The sequence below is a fragment of the Hyla sarda genome, chromosome 2, assembly GCF_029499605.1.
Source record: "Hyla sarda isolate aHylSar1 chromosome 2, aHylSar1.hap1, whole genome shotgun sequence".
Lineage (NCBI taxonomy): Eukaryota > Metazoa > Chordata > Amphibia > Anura > Hylidae > Hyla > Hyla sarda.
In genome coordinates this window covers 90,018,028-90,037,598 of record NC_079190.1, presented here as the reverse complement: position 1 = coordinate 90,037,598, position 19,571 = coordinate 90,018,028, and the positions used below count along the sequence as shown (strand labels likewise).

The following is a 19,571-nucleotide window of genomic DNA, read 5'->3' as shown; positions in this document are numbered from 1 at the left end:
GTGATGGGGCAGCGGCGGTATGTGGGCAGAGGATGGGGCAGCGGCGGTATGTGGGCAGAGAATGGGGGGGAGGCGACGGAGCAGCGGCAGTATGAGGGCAGAGAATGGGGGGAGGCGATGGGGCAGTGGCAGTATGTGGGCAGAGGATGAGGGGGGAGGAGGGAGGCGATGGGGCAACAGTGGTGGTTAGACTCAGGACAGGCAGGGGGAGAGAAGCTGGTGGCGGCGGCGGTCTCTGGCACCGTAAAAGACGCTGCAGTTCATTGATTTAAATCTTTGATCTGCAACGGCTTCTGCCCCGCCGGCGGGGTGGGTGTTGGTTTGAAATAGCCGATAACTTACACCGGAATATCGTTATAAGTTATCGGCTATTGGCCTGAAAGGTGACAGATTATCAGTATCGGCCCAAAAAAAAAAATCGATATCGGGGATCCCAAGTTTTTATATCTTACAGTGTCCATTTAAGTTCTTCTTTGTGCTGTCGCAATATTGAAACATTTCTATTTACATCAAGATGTACAGGCTGAAAACCTCTCACAGCACAAGTGGGGGTATACTTGTACTCTGCATGCATAACCATATGTGAACTAAAAGATGGGACATTGCTGTGCCAGAGTTGGCCAGTCCTGTCCCAAGCATTTGTCTTGGAAGCAGTAAGAAGATCTGGGGGCTTGACAGAGCCGAATGGGGGCTGCGAGAACCCAGCAGTGAAACGGGGCTAGGCAATTATAGCTTTTTTTTTTCTATTTTTTCCCACTCTCAGGAGGATATGAATTTTAGCAAAACACTGAATAACCCTTTTAGATAAAATATTTTGTCATACAGTTGGATACAACCAGCAATAGAACAAAGAAAAACTATATTTTGGTTGCGGAATCTCACCTCTTCCCAGGATAGCCCTCAGAGTATTTGTTGTTGAGGCAGGAACCAAGTGCTTCCAAAGCTGCTCGACTGCAGAAATTCTGTAAGAGACGTAAAAGCACAGCCAAGTTAAAAAAATGATTCATGCATTCAGTATACATATAACTGTTCCTGGAGGTTCTCAAACTGAGACATGTGAGACCAACCTGATATGAGTATGCTTGTCCTACAGAAGATAGTATTCATGGACACAGTAAATGTAGATCTCGTTTACAGCTTTAACATTTTTTTATTTTATTTTTTAAATCCACTGGTGTCAGAAAGTTAAAAAGATTTGTAAGTTACTTCTATTAAAAAAATCTTAATCCTTTCAGTACTTAACTGCTGTATGAGCCACAGGAAGTTTTCTTTTTGAATTTCCTTTCTGCCTGACCACAGTGCTCTCTCCTGAAACCTCTGTCCATTTTAGTAGGAGCAAATCCCCATAGAAAACCTATCCTGCTCCGTACTCAAAGAAAAGAACTTCCTTTGGATCATAACAGCAGTACTGGAAGGATTACGATTTTTCAATAGAAGTAATTTACAAATCTGTTTAACTTTCTGGCACCAGTTGATTTAAAAACATTTTTTTCCAGTGGAGATCTTGTAATTGATTTAACTACATTATCTCTCCTACAGCAATGACTACTACCATCTGAAGTGAGCGGGCAACTTTTCTATTTTATTAGTAGGCGCTCCCTGCACAGAGGCCCCCCCCCCCCGCCTGCCCTCACTGCACAGAGGCCCCCCCCCCGCCTGCCCTCACTGCACAGAGGCCCCCCCCCCCGCCTGCCCTCACTGCACAGAGCCCCCCCCCCGCCTGCCCTCACTGCACAGAGCCCCCCCCCCCGCCTGCCCTCACTGCACAGAGGCCCCCCCCCGCCTGCCCTCACTGCACAGAGGCCCCCCCCGCCTGCCCTCACTGCACAGAGGCCCCCCCCGCCTGCCCTCACTGCACAGAGGCCCCCCCCCCCCCGCCTGCCCTCACTGCACAGAGGCCCCCCCCCGCCTGCCCTCACTGCACAGAGCCCCCCCCCGCCTGCCCTCACTGCACAGAGCCCCCCCCCCCGCCTGCCCTCACTGCACAGAGGCCCCCCCCCCGCCTGCCCTCACTGCACAGAGGCCCCCCCCCCCGCCTGCCCTCACTGCACAGAGGCCCCCCCGCCTGCCCTCACTGCACAGAGGACCCCCCCCGCCTGCCCTCACTGCACAGAGGCCCCCCCCCCCGCCTGCCCTCACTGCACAGAGGCCCCCCCCCCCCCGCCTGCCCTCACTGCACAGAGGCCCCCCCCCCCCGCCTGCCCTCACTGCACAGAGGCCCCCCCCCCCCGCCTGCCCTCACTGCACAGAGGCCCCCCCCCCCCCGCCTGCCCTCACTGCACAGAGGCCCCCCCCCCCCGCCTGCCCTCACTGCACAGAGGCCCCCCCGCCTGCCCTCACTGCACAGAGGCCCCCCCCGCCTTCCCTCACTGCACAGAGGCCCCCCCCCCCCCGCCTGCCCTCACTGCACAGAGGCCCCCCCCGCCTGCCCTCACTGCACAGAGGCCCCCCCCGCCTGCCCTCACTGCACAGAGCCCCCCCCCCCCCCCGCCTGCCCTCACTGCACAGAGGCCCCCCGCGTTAAATTATGGAATTTCACAGTCAGTACCAGAGGTGCATCCTGTCTTATCAAGTATAATGGGACCTATATGAATCTGTATGTAGAAATTCCATAGGCTCCCCTAGTGGTGATCGGAGGTAGGCTATATATTAGGGTATTGCCTTCCCCAGCATTTGCGGTGCAGCTCATTAAACGTGCTGCAATGCTGTTCACTGTGGCTTTCTTATTGATTGGTAATGGCCCATCAGATTAAAGAATAGGGCTTTATAAACAACATAAGAACATCAGTACACCAGTCAAAAAAGCTAACACTGCATAGCAAAATAAAAGATAATATGGAACAGTTACTCTACCATATAATGTAACCTTCTTATTATTCTCAGAATATTGGATGTCAGTCATTTGCTCATTCACTAAAATAAACATATCATCATGAAGGCCATACCAGAAGACCAACATGGGCAATGCCTTGAACATCACTAAACTTAGAGGGCTTCTACCTTGTACAAGCCAAAACCAGGTAAGGATCATAATGAATTAGAGTATGTATGTATATATATATATATATATATATATATATATATATATATATAAATATAAATAAAATAAAAAAACAGATGCTACTTCGGCTACCTCTACGCTTTTTTGAATCCACTCTTGGCGTAGAATGGATTTAAAAAGGAAAAAAAAAAAAAGATGTGGCTATTGTTCTTTAGATTGTCTTATTTATTATGCTGATCTTTCCTCAGAACTCGTACTTCTCCCATTATTCTTTCTGAAAATCCATGAATAATTTGTCAACTCTGTGTCAAGATCCCCTTCTCCTTATAGATTGACAAGGTTCAATCATCGTAGACAGTTAGGGAATGTTCACATAGCGGAATTTGTGCAGAACATTCACACAGAATATTCTGCTCTGAAAATCCGGCTGAATTCAATGGAATTCTCCAGCACTTTGCACACAGCGGAATTTCCCCGCCAGATGTTTCTGCCACGGACAACCAGATTTAGGCGTCCACAAAAAGAATAGAAATGAATTGTCGTCTATGAGACGGCACATTTATGAGCGGTCCTAGCGCCTGCCAGATTAGGCAAATGTGTGGAATGTCCGCAAGTTTCCCGCGCAGACATTCTGCACAAATTCCGCCATTTGACCTGGCCTTATAGTCCGTGTAGGGATGAATCCTATTGACCAGAGCATTGGCCTACAAAAAGTGTAGACCAGGCCTTACAGTTCCAAGTAGAAGAACACAACCCAGACTAAAGATGCTCCAGAATTCTTAGCTTATTATGTCTCTATCAACAGAAAGTTTAGGGAAGGGTGAGAGCTCCTCTATCATCCAGTGACTTACAGGTGACATTAAAGTCATTAACTTTTCCTTATCTTCATTGTCCCAGGCCACCATGAGGACTTCTCCTGATGACTATCGAGTTTAAAAAGGAGACATCTTTGGCCCCTCACTTAAAGGAGATCTCCAGCGAAAATGAACTTTTCCCCTATCCATGGGATCACATGTGATCACCAGGATGGGACCCAGCGCTCAGTGAGGAGCGCATGCTGCATCCGGCACGCACTACATTAATTTCTATGGAAATTAATGGAGCACGTGTCGTCTACAGGTAGACATCACATGCTAACATACTAACATAGTTCATAAGGTTGAAAAAAGACCAGAGTCCATCAAGTGCAACCTATAACCCTAATGAGTCCCTACTGAGTTGATCCAGGGGAAGGCAAAAAACCCTCATACTAGAGGTAAAAATTCCTTCCCGACTCCAAATATGGCATCAGAATAAATCCCTTGATCAACCTTCTGTCCCTATAAATCTAGTATACATAACCAGCGATGTTATTATTCTCCAAAAATGCATCCAGACCCTTTTTGAACTCTTTCACAGAGTTCCCCATGACCACCTCCTCAGGCAGAGAATTCCACACAGTCTCACTGCTCTTACAGTAAAGAACCCCCGTCTGTGCTGGTGTAGAAACCTTCTTTCCTCTAGACGTAGAGGATGCCCCCTTGTTATAGATATAGTCCTGGGAATAAATAGATCATGGGAGAGATCTCTGTACTGCCCCCTGATATATTTATACATTGTTATTAGGTCTCCCCTAAGCCTTCTTTTTTGCCCGTCTTTGATACCTCTCCAGCTCCACTATATCTTTCTTGTACACTGGTGCCCAGTACTGTACACAGAATTCTATGTGTGGTCTCACTAGTGATTTGTACAGCGGTAGAAATATTTCCTTGTCGTGAGCATCTATGCCACTATAGATGCACCCCATGATTTTATTTGCCTTGGCAGCAGCTGCCCGACACTGGCCACTACAGCTAAATTTACGGTTAACTAAGACCCCCAAGTCCTTTTCCACATCAGTCATCCCAAGTGTTCTCCAAGCCCAGATTTTTCCTCCCCATGTGCATTACTTTACATTTATCAGTATTGAACCTCATCTGCCACTTCCCAGCCCAAACCTCCAACTGCTCCTCAGTGAGAGAGCTGGGGTCCCGTCCCAGAGACGTGGATAGGGGATAAGTTAATTTTCTCCGGAGTTCTCCCTTAACCCCTAACTAAATTCATGTCCCCAGACCCATGAATAGATTAATAAATTCAGACCCCTATAGCATATAGTCTTCCCTTAGAATACTCATATTGTACGCCAAGCAGCTAGCCCCTGAAGTAATAATATCTGCCCCCACAGAGAGCCTTTTGGACAGCATTAAACTATAAGGGTATGTTCACATGGAGGAAATTATGAGGAAAAGCGGAAATTCTCTTCTCCATGAAATTCCTCTACCAGGGCTCATTTCAAGCAGATTCCACACAAATTTCCATGACTTAAAACCTGCCTAGAATACTCCTGGATTCAAAGATCCATTGATGTCAATGGAAGATCCAAATAAGAATGTATTTTCTGCTGTATGGATGGACATGCTCATACTTGAAGCAGAAAATCCATGTCAGGAACTTCCATTAAAATAAATGGAATAAAAAAGCACAAACGGATGCGCTCCGTAGTGTAACACCAAAGGTGAGTTGGTAACGCTAAGTGTGAATTGCGCTTACCACATGAAGTTGTACTCCAACAAAGTACAACAATGGAACAGGGCAAATCATCAAAGGGTCTCTGCAGCTTCGTCCCGCTGAAATAAATTCACGATAAAAACAAGCAGTCTCCAGGTAGCAGAGCGGGATCAATGGAAGTGCTGAGACCAGATAAGAAGTTAAAAGGATTTTTTTCCCATAATGCAACGCGTTTCACAGTCACCCGCTTCCTCAGGCATCTGCATCTGCCTAAGAAGTCAGGTGACCGTGAAACGCGTTGCATTATGGGAAAAAAATCCTTTTAACTTCTTATCTGGTCTCAGCGCTTCCATTGATCCCGCTCTGCTACCTGGAGATTGCTTGTTTTTATTAAAATAAATGGGGCTTAGTGACATGGCAACATTTTTTTCTAATGATCAGAACACTTTAAATTATTTTAGCCCTAGCTTTATCTATGATCCCTCTCTGCTTGTAGGAAAGGCCAAAAAATTGAATTTATCTTAAAAAAAACAAACAAACAAAAAAAACATGAATGTGGGTGGAGTACATGGGGAGCACTTACCTCGGAGGCAATCATCTCTAGTCCACGACATTGCCTGTCCTTCTCCTTCTGTACAAGGTCCCACATTTGAGGATCATTCTCAGCCAAGCTTTCTTGCCCGTTCCAGAACTGGTTCCCAGCTTGAGATGCTGGTTTTGTATGTTGGTTTCGAATATGGCTGCATCTTCTTAAAGGCTAGTATAGACAAGTCAATAGCCAACAGTCAGTCACATAGTAGCTAAACGGTTGCTGCATATTTCATAGAAACGTTATAAAAATGGGAAACAAACCAGAATATCTGTCGACAGACTTACAACAGATAAGAAACAACCCGTAAGAAACAAAAAAAATTACCTCAAATAGAATATTCTTTTTGTTGTTTTTTTGATGCAGTGAATTGAACAAAAATACCTCAAATAGAATATTCTTTTTGTTGTTTTTTTATGCTTTTTTGTTGTTTCTTCAGGGTTCGCGAGGCTAAGAACCCAACTTTTCTATATAGTGCCATTCTATAAGTCATTGATTTGATTATATCTATATGGGTATAGATTATAAATAGTTGGTACTGACATTTCTAACATTTTCGGCGCTTTGTCGATCAGGTCAGGCTGCTATGGGGAAAAGCTATTAAGGTGCATTGTTATCCCTGGATTTGAAGCTATTATTTTCTCTGAAAATGTTATTTTCAAAGCTAAATGACAACTAACCCTGCAGATCAAACCCACATATAAGAATCGGACACTTTATTGGTGGCAGCCCGTCATCTAGAAGCTTGTGACCCAGACCAGACATACAAAAGGCTTAGTGTAACACGCCACGCATGTGCTCGCTCAGCACCACCTCAGCTTCCTCCCCAGCCTCGGATCTGTAGAGATGATGAAATCGCCATTCCTAAATTGCATCAGCTGAATAATATCTATATAGAACTCACTGCAATGAATTCCTTCTAGAAATGACACCAATGGAGAACAGAAATATTGAAACGGCATTCGCGGCAGAACCTTTACATAACAGCTGCTCAGAAGCAGTGATAGGAGAAAAAAGATCAACAAAACTTTAAAAAGTTATCTCCTAATACATAACCTGAGATAAGAAAGGGAACCAAAACAGAAGCGGCTGTTACATAACAAAAGTATAGATAAAACAGGAAAGACACAAACACACACTAGAGCAGTGTTTCCAAAGCAGGGTGCCTCCAGCTGTTGCAAAACTACAACTCCCAGCATGCCCGGACAGCCGTTGGCTGTCCGGGCATGCTGGGAGTTGTAGTTTTGCAACAGCTGGAGGCACCCTGCTTTGGAAACACTGCTCTAGAGAAAAGCGTACTACAATTCAGTGTTACATAAAGCTCAGGGTATAACCTTATCATAAATCTGGCCACGGACTGGACTCCTGGATATCATTACAAACCACAGATAAAGTTCACATAAGTGGAGTTGACCAGACTATAAACCAGGGCTGTTCAGTCTGGAGTCAAGTTCGGGTCTAGTCTAATCTAGTCTACACCATTTGGCAATAGAGTTTATATAAAAAAGAAAGAAAGAAAAGAATAAAAAAATAAAAAGGACATCATTTTGATCCCTATATTTTTGTGTGTGCGAGTTAAAAGCAGTGTACAGCAGTGAAGGACAAATTTACCTCATATCTGACTGCTTGAACCCCCCTCCACCCCTGATCTCCTGCATGGCACTTCTCGGCATACCCGAGCACTAGGGCTGTACGATATGGGGAAAATGTGCGATTGCGATTTTGGGCCTAAATATTGTGATTGCGATATAATAAAAAAAAATTGTGAAATCCCGCCATTTCATGTCCAATCGCCTCCATTTAACATCTATCCACCCATTTTATGCCCACCGCCTATTTCACATCTCCCCTTGTCACATTCTCCACCCCCCCCCCCCCCTCCTGTCACATTCTTGTATTCTTGTACTGCAGTAATACACTGGGTTTCCCGGGCGGATTTCAAATCTTCCATGGGACCCAGGAAACCTAGGGTATTGCTGCAGTACAAGACCTTTCCCCATCAGCCAATCACTGGCTTGACAAGTGACACCACTGCGGCCAGTGATTGGCTGAAAAGGGAAAGGTCCTACTGTACCAAGAAGAGAGGACACTCCGGAGCGCACGGAGATGAATCTGCAGGGACTGGGACTAGGTGAGCAGAAGGCTTTTTATTTTGCTCCCTGCGCCCTTAGCTCAGTGTTTTTCTAGCAGGGTGCCTCCAGCTGTTGTGAAACTACTACTCCCAGCATGCCCGGACAGCCTTTGCCGGTACGAGCATGCTAAGAGTTGTAGCTTTGCAACAACTGGAGGCCCCCTGGTTGGCAAACACCGAGTTTTGGTACTTAAATTAGTCTTTACCTGCTCTGGCCGGCCCCCGCCACGGGAGCCTGCCCGAACAGATAATGGCATGTTTTCCCGGGGGGGCCGTATCGCTATATCGTAAAAAGCAAAAATCGCGATTCGATTGCTTTTGCGATATATCGTGCAGCCCTACCGAGCACTGTACTCGTGTATCTACGGCTCTCCTATAGAAATAAATAGAGGCCGCATGCCGACACCCTCTCCATGCGAAGAGAGCCGGAGCGCTGGGCACGCGATCGCCAGGGGAGTCGCTACATGCATGAGAAGAGCCGGGATGGAGATTGTGGGGGGTCTCAGCAGTCGGAGCCCCCACAAACACATACTTACCCCCTATCTTGTGGATAAGGGATAAGAACGCATGTACCGGAGTTCCCTCTTAGGAGCTTGTCCGCACTATGGACACTTAGCTAGCGAATTCTGCTGGCTAAATGTCCGCTTGCAGCATGCGAATGAACAAAGAATGTGCCAATGAACCCTGGGATAAAGACTCAGATGTGTGTTTTTCTTTTTAATAAACCAACTCAGTTGACAAAAACATTCAGGGGGAAATTTATCATAGATGTCTCCATCTTTTTTTTTTTGTTAAAAGTTGTGATTTTTTTGTGGGATGGAGGAAACATCACAAAATTTCTGCACAAATCATCCAGTCTTCCCAGAAAACATATATGTAGAGTGGCTCAGTTCGCTTTTTTTCAGGGGTTGGCGATTTATCAACTGCAGCCTTTTCAGGTTACGTTCACGCATACCGAATCCACTGCGGGTTGCCCAAACCTGAAATTCTACTTGTGGATTTTCCGCTACGGAATTCTGCAAAGAAAATGTCCACGCCGCAAAATCTGCTAGTGGAATATGCTGAAGCCAATAGGTGACAACATAACTGCTTGCGGAAATTCAGCGTGCAGGAGAACTTCTGCTGCATTTCCTCTGCAGAGGATTGGTTATGTGTGAATGCACCCTAAAAATGTCGCAAAAGTTTTGTGGAAATTTTTTGCTCAAAAACTCGACTACATCTAAAGGCTCGTTCACACAGCCGCCTGCTCCCGTCAAAAAATGCCCGTTATGCAACTCGTTTGCTAATTTTGCAAACGGGTTGTAAAGGGCTGTAAACCGATCCCATTAATCTCAATGGGATTTTTTTTTTTACAGTCCTTTTGCACCCATTTGCACCCATTATGTTTCTAACCCGTAATTTTTGACAGCCAAAAGACGTTCCGTGCACAATTTTTTTTGCCTGTCAAAAATAACGGGTGAAAAACGGGTCTTTTAAATTTAACATTGAAGTCTATGGGAAACGGGTTACAAACGGGTTACCCTTTAAATGTACCCGTTCGTTCCCGTTTAATTTCAATCCGTTTTTCACCTCTATTTTCTTCTGAGCATGCTCAGAAGAGGTGGCATGAGCCAGGAATTAACGGATTAAAGGGGGTTTAAAACGGGTGCAAACGGATATAATATAGGAGTAAAAAAAAATGGGTTACCAGACCCGTTTCCACCAGTTGGTAACCCATTTTTTTCATGTTCCGTTATTTTACTTGAACGGGTGAATATCGGGACGGGAACCAACGGATGTGTGAACCTAGGCTAAGCTAGTTTGCTATTTATGTGGGGGGTGGGGGGGGGAAAGAGTACACATGACATACTGCCAGGCGAATTGGGGTAGAAAGAAATACATTTACACAGACAATAATAAAGGCTAAACCAGCGTGCCTCCAGCTGTTGCGAAACTACAACTCCCAGCATGCCCGGACAGCCTTTGGCTGTCCGGGCATGCTGGGAGTTGTAGTTTTGCAACAGCTGTAGGCACACTGATTGGGAAAAGCTGGCCTAAAAAGACCCTCAAGCATTTGGTTGCAATGGACCAAAGAAGGAAAGCGCACACCAGTCGCAAAAACACATCGTCCAATCGCGTGAAGCCTGCAAGTCACACAATTATCGATCGCCCCTTATTGACAGGCCGCCTCTGTACACAGGGCACGTTCCAACATCAGCAAATCCTTTCACGTGAGCCGGAACGGAGTTCAAGTCCAAAGAATAATAGCAGGCCCTGTGTTTACTTCCTCAGCTCAATGACTTGGTGCAATGTCTGCTATCCCCCCCTCCTCCCTCACCAGGACCATGTACTAACAATCAAGGTCCAACGCTTCCAGATAATAAGAAAATAGACACTCGGAGCGCCTAGACCGGGGCCGGCCAGCTGTGGCTGCTGGAAAATGACTTTTATGCAAGAGATGTGCAGACGTACATACACAGCTGCAAGGTACAAAGCCAACAAAATTGGGCTATAAAGTCAACGGAGCGTGCCGTGTCTCTGAAGAGATCATAATAAACCCATTTCCAGCCACTTACTCCAGCATATAACACTACGCCTATTCTGTCTGTCTCCGCGCGCCACTCAGGTATCATCGCTATTATTATTAACCCTCACACCGCCGGCAGCCAAACTCGACGCCGCAGCAGCTGGAGAAGTCACGCCGCCCGCCAGAGATGGAGGAAACGATCATTACAACTTCCATCATCACATGAAGCCTATTTATCGCTGTACGTGCAAAGCTTATGAGCCGGGACGGACTACTGCCTTACTGTGTGGTGGAATAGCTGCAGAATACCGCAAAGAGCTACGGATATCTAGTGTCGGCGGAACAGACACCAGACTTGAGCGCTATCCTATAAACGGGAGGCGAAGTAGTTACTATCCGCGTTGCTACACCTTCTCATTACCAAATCCTATAACTGTGTCCTACGTCCAAATGGACCCAACTACGCAATTTATATACTAAGATGATCAAGAAAGGGAGAAAAAAAAAGCCTAAATGTTTATTAGGCCGGTTTCACACCAATGCAATATGGGCGAACTTTTGCATGCAAGATCCAGTGTTGTTTCAGATTTCTGGACCAGCCAAAAAGTTGGACCTGCTTCACTTCCGGGGGCATGATCTCAACTGCTACTATGCAGGTACGCACACACCTCCATCCCTGCTGAGGTTCTCAAAAATAATAGATCATGCAGGCTAGGGATCGACCGATTATCGGTTTGGCCGATATTATCGGCCGATAATCACAATTTTGGGCATTATCGGTATCGGGAATTACCTTGCCGATAATCCGATAATGCCCCGCCCCCGACACCGCCCCCCCCCACGACCCGCCGCACCCCACACCGCATCGCCCCGGCCCCATTGCCTCCCCCATCCCCGGTTTTATAATTACCTGTTCCCGGGGTCAACGCTACTTCTGGCTCCTGCTGCGTCCTGCGTTACGCTTTGCGCAATGACGAGTGACGTGACGCGACGTCACCGTCAGTGCGCACAGTGACAGCTCCGGAGGATGCCAACGAAGCCAGATGTAGAGTGGACCCCGGGAACAGGTAATTATAAACTGGGGATGGGGGAGGCAATGGGGCAAAGCGGTGAGGTTGCAACGCGGTGCGCTGGTAAGGGGCGCGGAGCAGAGAGGTGTGGCGGTGGGGGGGGGGGGGGTGTTCGCGGTGGCAGGACTCAGGACCCCCGGACAGGCAGGGGGAGAGAAGCGGGTGGCGGCGGCGGTCTATGGCACCGCAAAAGCCGCTGCAGTTCATTGATTTAAAGCGCCCACTTTAAATCAATGATCTGCAGTGGTGTCGCGGGGGGATAAATAGCCGATAATTTATACCGGAATATCGGCTATCGGCCCTAACCTCCACAGATTATCGGTATCGGCCCTAAAAATAACGATATCGGTTGATCCCTAATGCAGGCACAGGCAAATGAGCGAAGAGTCTTTCTGCTCATTACAAAGTGGAGTGGGTGACATCAGTGCAGGGTCTGTGCAGCATGCACTGGGGAGGGGTGGGTGACAACTGGCCCGATGGTTCTTTCCTTATAGGTATGGGTGGCTACATGAGATGATATTGGGGGTGACAACACAGGTACGGGGTATGTGCGGTGTGCACAGGGAGGAGCAGCACTTTTTCTGATGACCTAAACTGACAACTCACTGGTCAGGAGGGGACTTAAAGGGGTACTCCACTGGCCAGCATTGGGAAGTAAATGTTCCGAATGCTGTTTTCGCACTGCGGGGGTCGGCCATGCCCCTCGTTACATCACTGCCACCTCCCATAGACCTGCATAGAGGGGGCGTGGCAGTGATGTCATGAGGGGCACGGCCGACCCCTGCAGTGCGAAAACAGCATTCGGAACATTTACTTCCCAATGCTGGCCAGTGGAGTACCCCTTTAATATGATTGCGAATTATTTCATATTATTGTCGCAAGTCCCACCACAACTACCAGTCTAATGACCCAAACTGACAGCAATATAGAAAATGTTGATACTGCCAGCACCTGTATTATGTCAGTGTGAAACTGGCCCTGGAATTAAAGGGGTACTCCGGTGGAAACTTTTTTTATTTATTTTTTTTATTTAATCAACTGGTGCCAGAAAGCTAAACATATTTGTAAATTACTTCTATTAAAAAATCTTAATCCTCCCAGTACTTATTAGCTGCTTAATACTACAGAGGAAAGTTCACACAGGACAGAATTGCTGCAGATATTTTCTGCGGCTCTACAACAAATCTCAGTCACACACTATAGTTACTTCTGTACAGATATAGCTATGAATTACCTGAAAATCAGCAACTGTGGATTCTTACATTTCCCTGGAAAACCCCCATGGTTTAGTTTGCTGGGATTATCTGCAACAATTTCCCTCCACGCTATCTCACTTTTTAAGGAGTGCAAAAAAATGCACAAGATATTAAAAATGGAAGGTTGCCTGGAGGAAAGCGGCATCAAGTGTCTGGCAGCTGCTCCACTCGTAATCTCCACAGAAATAACATGCACGCTCAAACATGATGAACAAGAATGTAATGGAAGCATCGACCATTGGAAATGTTCATTTTTACTGGAACAATTATAGAAAGGGTATGAATAACGTAATACTACAGGCACATAGGGGGAGATTTATCAAAACCTGTCCAGAGGAAACGTTGCTGAGCTGCCAATAGCAACCAATCAGATCACTTCTTTCAGTATTCAGAGGCCTACTTAAAAATGAAAGAAGCGATCTTATTGGTTGTTATGGGCAACTCAGCAACTTTTCCTCTAGACAGGTTTTGATAAATCTCCTCCATAGAGATGACAATATCCACCTGTTATTTTCTACTCTGCTGCCCACAAATACATTTCCGAATATCATACAGTCCGGAAGCAGTGATTATGGGAAGAACTGACATACGGAATTAGGTGGCGTTCAGTAATACTGTAAGGGTACGGCCCCACTTACTATAAATGCTAAGAATATTCAGCAATGGAAAGTCTGAGGTATTTCCCAACTAAAATCCCCAATAGAGATGAGCGAACTTACAGTAAATTCGATTCGTCACAAACTTCTCGGCTCGGCAGTTGATGACTTATCCTGCATAAATTAGTTCAGCCTTCAGGTGCTCCGGTGGGCTGGAAAAGGTGGATACAGTCCTAGGAAAGAGTCTCCTAAGACTATATCCACCTTTTCCAGCCCACCGGAAAGCTGAACTAATGTATGCAGGAAAAGTCATCAACTGCTGAGCCGAGAAGTTTGTGACAAATCGAATTTACTGTAAGTTCGCTCATCTCTAATCCCCAACTTAAAATCTGCACCAAAACGCTAAGATTTTGAAGCAGATTTGATGCAAATTTTCAGAGCAAACAATAATAAAGTTTATATATATATATATATATATATATATATATATATATATATATATTTTTTTTTTTTTATATATGGATGTATAAAAATCCACAGTTGAAGGTTTTTGCTGTGGATCTGCAGTCAAATCTTTAAAACTACATATTTATTGCAGATTTTGAAGTCAATGGGGAAAATGCTCAATGAATCCTCAGCATCAGTACCATAGACTAATATGAGATACACGGGGTATGCCATAAAGGTCTGAAATGGGGGCCCCCTTGCTGTCCGGGCATGCTGGGAGTTGTCGTTTCGAGACAGCTGGAGACACACTGTTTGGAAAACACTACCATAGACTTAGGCCCCTTTCACACTACCGTTATGCCACGTCAATGACTGCCATCAAACTCTTTTTTTTTTGGAGTTTGACAGCCGTCATTTTGACAGGTCATAACGGGTCCCGATGGACCCCATTTTAGTCAATTGGGTCCGTCAGGCGCCGCTATTTTCAGAAAGAATATCGAGAGAAAAAAAAAGACGATGCAAGCGCTACTTTAATCTGCTGCTACGGCAGTGTGAATGTAGCCTTACATTGTATGTTTGTCTCGCTTAGCGCACTCTTCTTCTAGTTAGTTCTTGCTATTGGTCGCAGTCTGACCACTCAGAACCTGACCGATTAAAAATGTTGACATGTCTACAATGTCAAGAGTTTTTTAAAGGAAAAGGTGTCCGGCACAAAGGATTCAGTGAAAAAAAGGAATACTTTATGGCATCTAAACCAACATATGGAGCATCAATGCCGACGTGTTTCGGACCCAGCTGGATCCTTAGTCAAGCCATGCCATGACTAAGGATCCAGCCATATCCGAAACACGTCGTGTTGATGCTCCATATGTTGGTTTTGTACAATACAGTATTTCCTGCATCCTTCGTGCTGGACATCTTCTTTACCTGGATTTTGTTGTTGTGGCTGGAGACGCTCGTGGTCAAACCCGTGCACGGGTGCAGTTAGTGGAGGTGGAACTGTTGCGCTTGTTGTTAGAAAAGTGACAGTGCCCAAGTTATTTTGCACAAATTGTCACTTGCGCGAAAACTTTTAAGAAAATTCACCATAATAGCCGTTTAACAGCAATCAAACACTCACTTTAAAGGGGTACTCCTCCGGAAAACTTTTTTTTATCAACTGGTGCCAGAAAGTTAAACAGATTTGTAAATTAGTTCTACTGAAAAATCTTAATCCCTCCAGTACTTATAAGCTGCTGTATGCTCCACAGGAAGTTCTTTTTTCGTTTTGAATTTCCTTTCTGTCTGACCCCAGCTGTCTGCTGACACATCTGTCCATTTTAAGAACTGTCCAGACTAGGAGCAAATCCCCATAGCAAACCTATCCTACTCTGGACAGTTCCTGACAGGGACAGAGGTGTCAGCAGAGAGCAATGTGTCAGACAAAGGAAATTCAAAAAGAAAAGAACTGCCTGCGGAGCATACAGCAACTGATAAGTACTGGAAGGAAAGGTTTTTTAATAGAAGTAATTGACAAATCTGTTTAACTTTCTGGCTCCAGTTGATTTAAAAAAAAAAAAATGTTTTCCATGGGAGTACCCCTTTAAAGGGGTAGTCCAGTGGTGAAAAACTTATCCCCTATCCTAAGGATAGGGGATAAGTTTTAGATCGCGGGGGGTCCGACCGCTGGGGGCCCCTGCGATCTCTCTGTACGGGGCCCCGGCTCTCCGCCGAGATAGCGGGTGTCGACCCCCGCACGAGGCGGCGGCCGACACGCCCCCTCAATACATCTCAATGGCAGAGCCGGAGATTGCCGAAGGCAGCGCTTCGGCTCTGCCATAGAGTTGTATTGAGGGGGCGTGTCGGCCGCCGCCTCGTGCGGAGGTCGACACGCCCCCTTGCAGCGGGCTGTCGGGGCTCCGTACAGGAGATCGCGGGGGGCCCCAGGGGTCGGACCCCCCGCGATCTGCAACTTATCCCCTATCCTTAGGATAGGGGATAAGTTGCTCACCACTGAATCACCACTGGACTACTCCTTTAAAGGTCTATTCACAGTATTCTATGTACAATATCCTGAGCAGATTTGATGCGTAGGATTTGAAGCTGTGTTAGGGATCGACCGATATCGTTTTTTTAGGGCCGATACAGATAGCCGATAACTTATACCGATATTCCGGTATAAGTTATCGGCTATTTGACGTCCCCCCCACACACACCGCTTTAAATCAATGAACTGCAGCGGCTTTTGTGGTGCCATAGACCGCCGCCGCCACCTGCTTCTCTCCCCCTGCCTGTCCGGGGGTCCTGAGTCCTATCACCGCCACCGAGACCGCCCCCCCCCCACACCGCTCCGGCCCCATTGCCTCCCCCATCTCCGGTTTTATAATTACCTGTTCCCGGGGTCAACGCTACTTCTGGCTCTGGTGGCGTCCTCTTGAGCTGTCACTATGCGCACTGACGGTGACGTCGCGTCACGTCACTCGTCATTTCGCACAGCGTAACGCAGGACGCAGCAGGAGCCAGAAGTAGCGTTGACCCCGGGTCCCGGGAACAGGTAATTATAAAACCGGGAATGGGGGAGGCAATGGGGCCGGGGTGGTGCGGTGGAGGGTGCGACGCGGTGGGGTGGGTTGTGGGGGCGGGTCATTATCGGCATATCAGCAAGGTAATTGACGATATCGATAATGCCCACAATCGTGATTATCGGCCGATAATATGGGCCAAACCGATAATCAGTCGATCCCTAATCTGCACCATAAAATCCTGTGCATCAAATGCGCGCAGGATACTGTAGGTGCGAATAGACCCTAAAGGGAGCTGTGTGAACAGCATAAAACCACAAACTAAGCTGTTTACGTAATTGGAAACAGTATAGCAAAAGCTGTGAACAGGAAAACATTATGCAACTTGGGCTTTGTACAGAACATTTTTGTTTATGTTTGCAGTATAAATAAAGAACTCTCCCAATGCATTTGGCAAACTGATCCATCCATCCATCCATCCATCCCCATAGACAATTCGGCAGTATATTGCACTTACACATCTGCAGCCTGTCAAAATGAGACGCCGATGCATACGTGCACGTACAGACCCAGCACCATTGACTTCAATGACCTCACCACAGTCGAATGGTAATGACGTTCCGGTTGTTTCCCGTATGTAGATTATACGGGACTCAAATGTGTACCACACCACGATTTTGAGTGTGACAAAGTAAGGCCATGTTCACACGACAAACATGGGCTGACATTCCGCAAACAGCAGGCGCTACACCCGCTCAAAAAATGCACTGTCTTCATAGACGGCAATGCATTTCCCAGCGGTTTACACCGAAATAGACAAGTCAATTCTCTCAGCGGAGACGGATTTTCGTGGCAGAAACGGAAATTCCGCCGTGTATGTGGTACAGCAGAATCCCAATGAACACAATAGGACTGAATTTCCAAGCTGAATCTGTATGCCGGATTCCACTTGGAAATTCTGTTGTGTGAACATGGCCTAAACCAGTGTTTCCCAACAAGGGTGCGTCCAGCTGTTGCAAAACTACAACTCCCAGCGTGCCTGGACAGCCAAAGGCTGTCCAGGCACGCTGGGAGTTGTAGTTTTGCAACAGCTGGAGGCACCCTGGTTGGGAAACAATGACTTAAACTTATACATGTAGGAAATGACCCTAAACATAGTCCTTCATTGACTGTGTTTAGGTCATTAAAATCAATGGGGCCTGTGCCAGTACATCGGTATCGCTGGAATACCCCTTTATAAACAGGTAGGAAACATTAGGGAAGGGGAAATAGCGGAGTGGTTATAAAACAACCAGCTTTCAACTTTCTTTTATAAAGTCTTTAAAGGGGTAGTCCAGGGAACTAAACTTATCAGACATTTATTCCCTAGCTGTGGCTAAAAAGTATAAAAGTCTGATCACGGGGAGTCTGACCGCTGGGACCCCCACTATCACCTGTACAGGGGCCCCGGCTACTTATACAATCAGACACTTATCTGCTATCCTGTAAAAAGGTGTCTAAAAAGTTCAGTTCCCTGGAGTAACAGGATTACACAAACTTGACTGCTTTCTTCCAGAAACAGCGCCACACCTGTCAACAGGTCATTTCAGGTATTACAGCTCAGCTCCAATAAAAAAGAATGGGGCTGAGCTGCAATACCAGACACAAACTGTGGACAGTTGTGGTGCTGTTTCTGGAAGTCTTTAACAGTCTTTAACATAAATTCTGCAACCTGATTGGTTCTCATGGGTAACTACTTTTCCTCTGCTCCAGTTCTGGTACATCCTGCCATGTTTTCTACTCATTTCTATTGCCCCTGCATATGCATTAGCAAAGTACAGGAGACAGGAAAACCCGCTGCTTTTATATGCACTATATAATGTATATAGCACCAGCATATGCTGCAGCGCTGTACAGGGACCATTTCACATACTGACTGCAGTGTTTTTTACATAATGCAAAGTCCCCATCACGAGTTAGTGCCAGTAATCGGATTAGATGCCGTGTATAAGGCACTGACATATGACAGATAGCGCCCCGGTGCATCAGTGTCACGTACTGTCCCCCGCCACTCACCTGGGCCAGGCGCCGTAACGAGAACGGTAACATGATCCGTGACCGGGGCCTCCCGCACAGCAGCGATCTGCAGCAGCAGCACCGGAGAAACACGTGTGACTGAGGCTGCGCACTGGCGACTTGCCACGCTACTAGTGCGTTGAACTGCGCATGCGTCGCCCGCAGTGCATTCTAGGAACGGGGGCGCGCGCTGCACAAATCGTGAGGTGTTTGTGTTGATGCTGCTGCATTTTGGTAAAGAACCGCACAATACGTGAGGAGAAGTGGACGTTTGGGGGCCGCTGACTCGTGGTGTCAGCCCCTCAGTCATACTTCAGGTGTAGCACTGGCGGTATATATGGGGTACAGTCTGTGTACTGGTAGTCACAGAGGGGGAGATTCATCAAAACCTGTCCAGAGGAAAAGTTGCTGAGTTGCCCATAGCAACCAATCAAATCGCTACTTTCAGTTTTGAAAAGGCCTCTGAAAAAATAAAAGCAATCTGGTTGCTATGGGCAACTCAGCAACTTTTCCACCAGGTAGATTTTGATAAATCTCCCCCATAATGTCCTTCTAGGGCAGTTTCCCAACTAGGGTGTCTCCAGCTGTTGCAAAACTACAACTCCCAGATCCGGGCATGCTGGGATTTGCAGTTTTGCAACAGCTGGAGGCACCCTAGTTGGGAAAAACTGATCTAGAGTAGTGTTTTGCTGCTCTGGAATGCAGGAAGCTGTAGATTTGCAACAGCTGGAGGCACCCTGGTTGGGAAACACTGTTCTAAAGACTTCATTTGTTGGATTAATTGCTTGGAGTGGATTATTGAGGCATAATGACACCTTAAAGGAGATCTGTAATGCTTTGAACTTTATCCCCTATCTGAAGGATAGGAGATTAGTTTTAGATCGCGGGGGTTC

General features: G+C 46.6%; 1 protein-coding gene across 4 annotated transcripts in view; it reads right to left on the bottom strand.

Moving 5' to 3' along the window:
* Positions 1-18,836, bottom strand: part of SHMT2 (serine hydroxymethyltransferase 2) — a 72,502-nt gene extending 53,666 nt beyond the window's left edge. The window contains exons 1-3 of one of the 4 annotated variants that reach the window (XM_056562525.1): positions 18,679-18,836; positions 6,111-6,284; positions 883-962 (exon numbers count right to left, since the gene is read on the bottom strand). In XM_056562525.1, the coding sequence (XP_056418500.1) occupies positions 883-962; positions 6,111-6,284; positions 18,679-18,711 (287 nt within the window). In that variant the 5' untranslated portion in view covers positions 18,712-18,836. The other 3 variants (XM_056562528.1, XM_056562527.1, XM_056562529.1) reach the window with 3 other exon arrangements.
* Between the last annotated feature and the right edge of the window lie 735 nt (positions 18,837-19,571).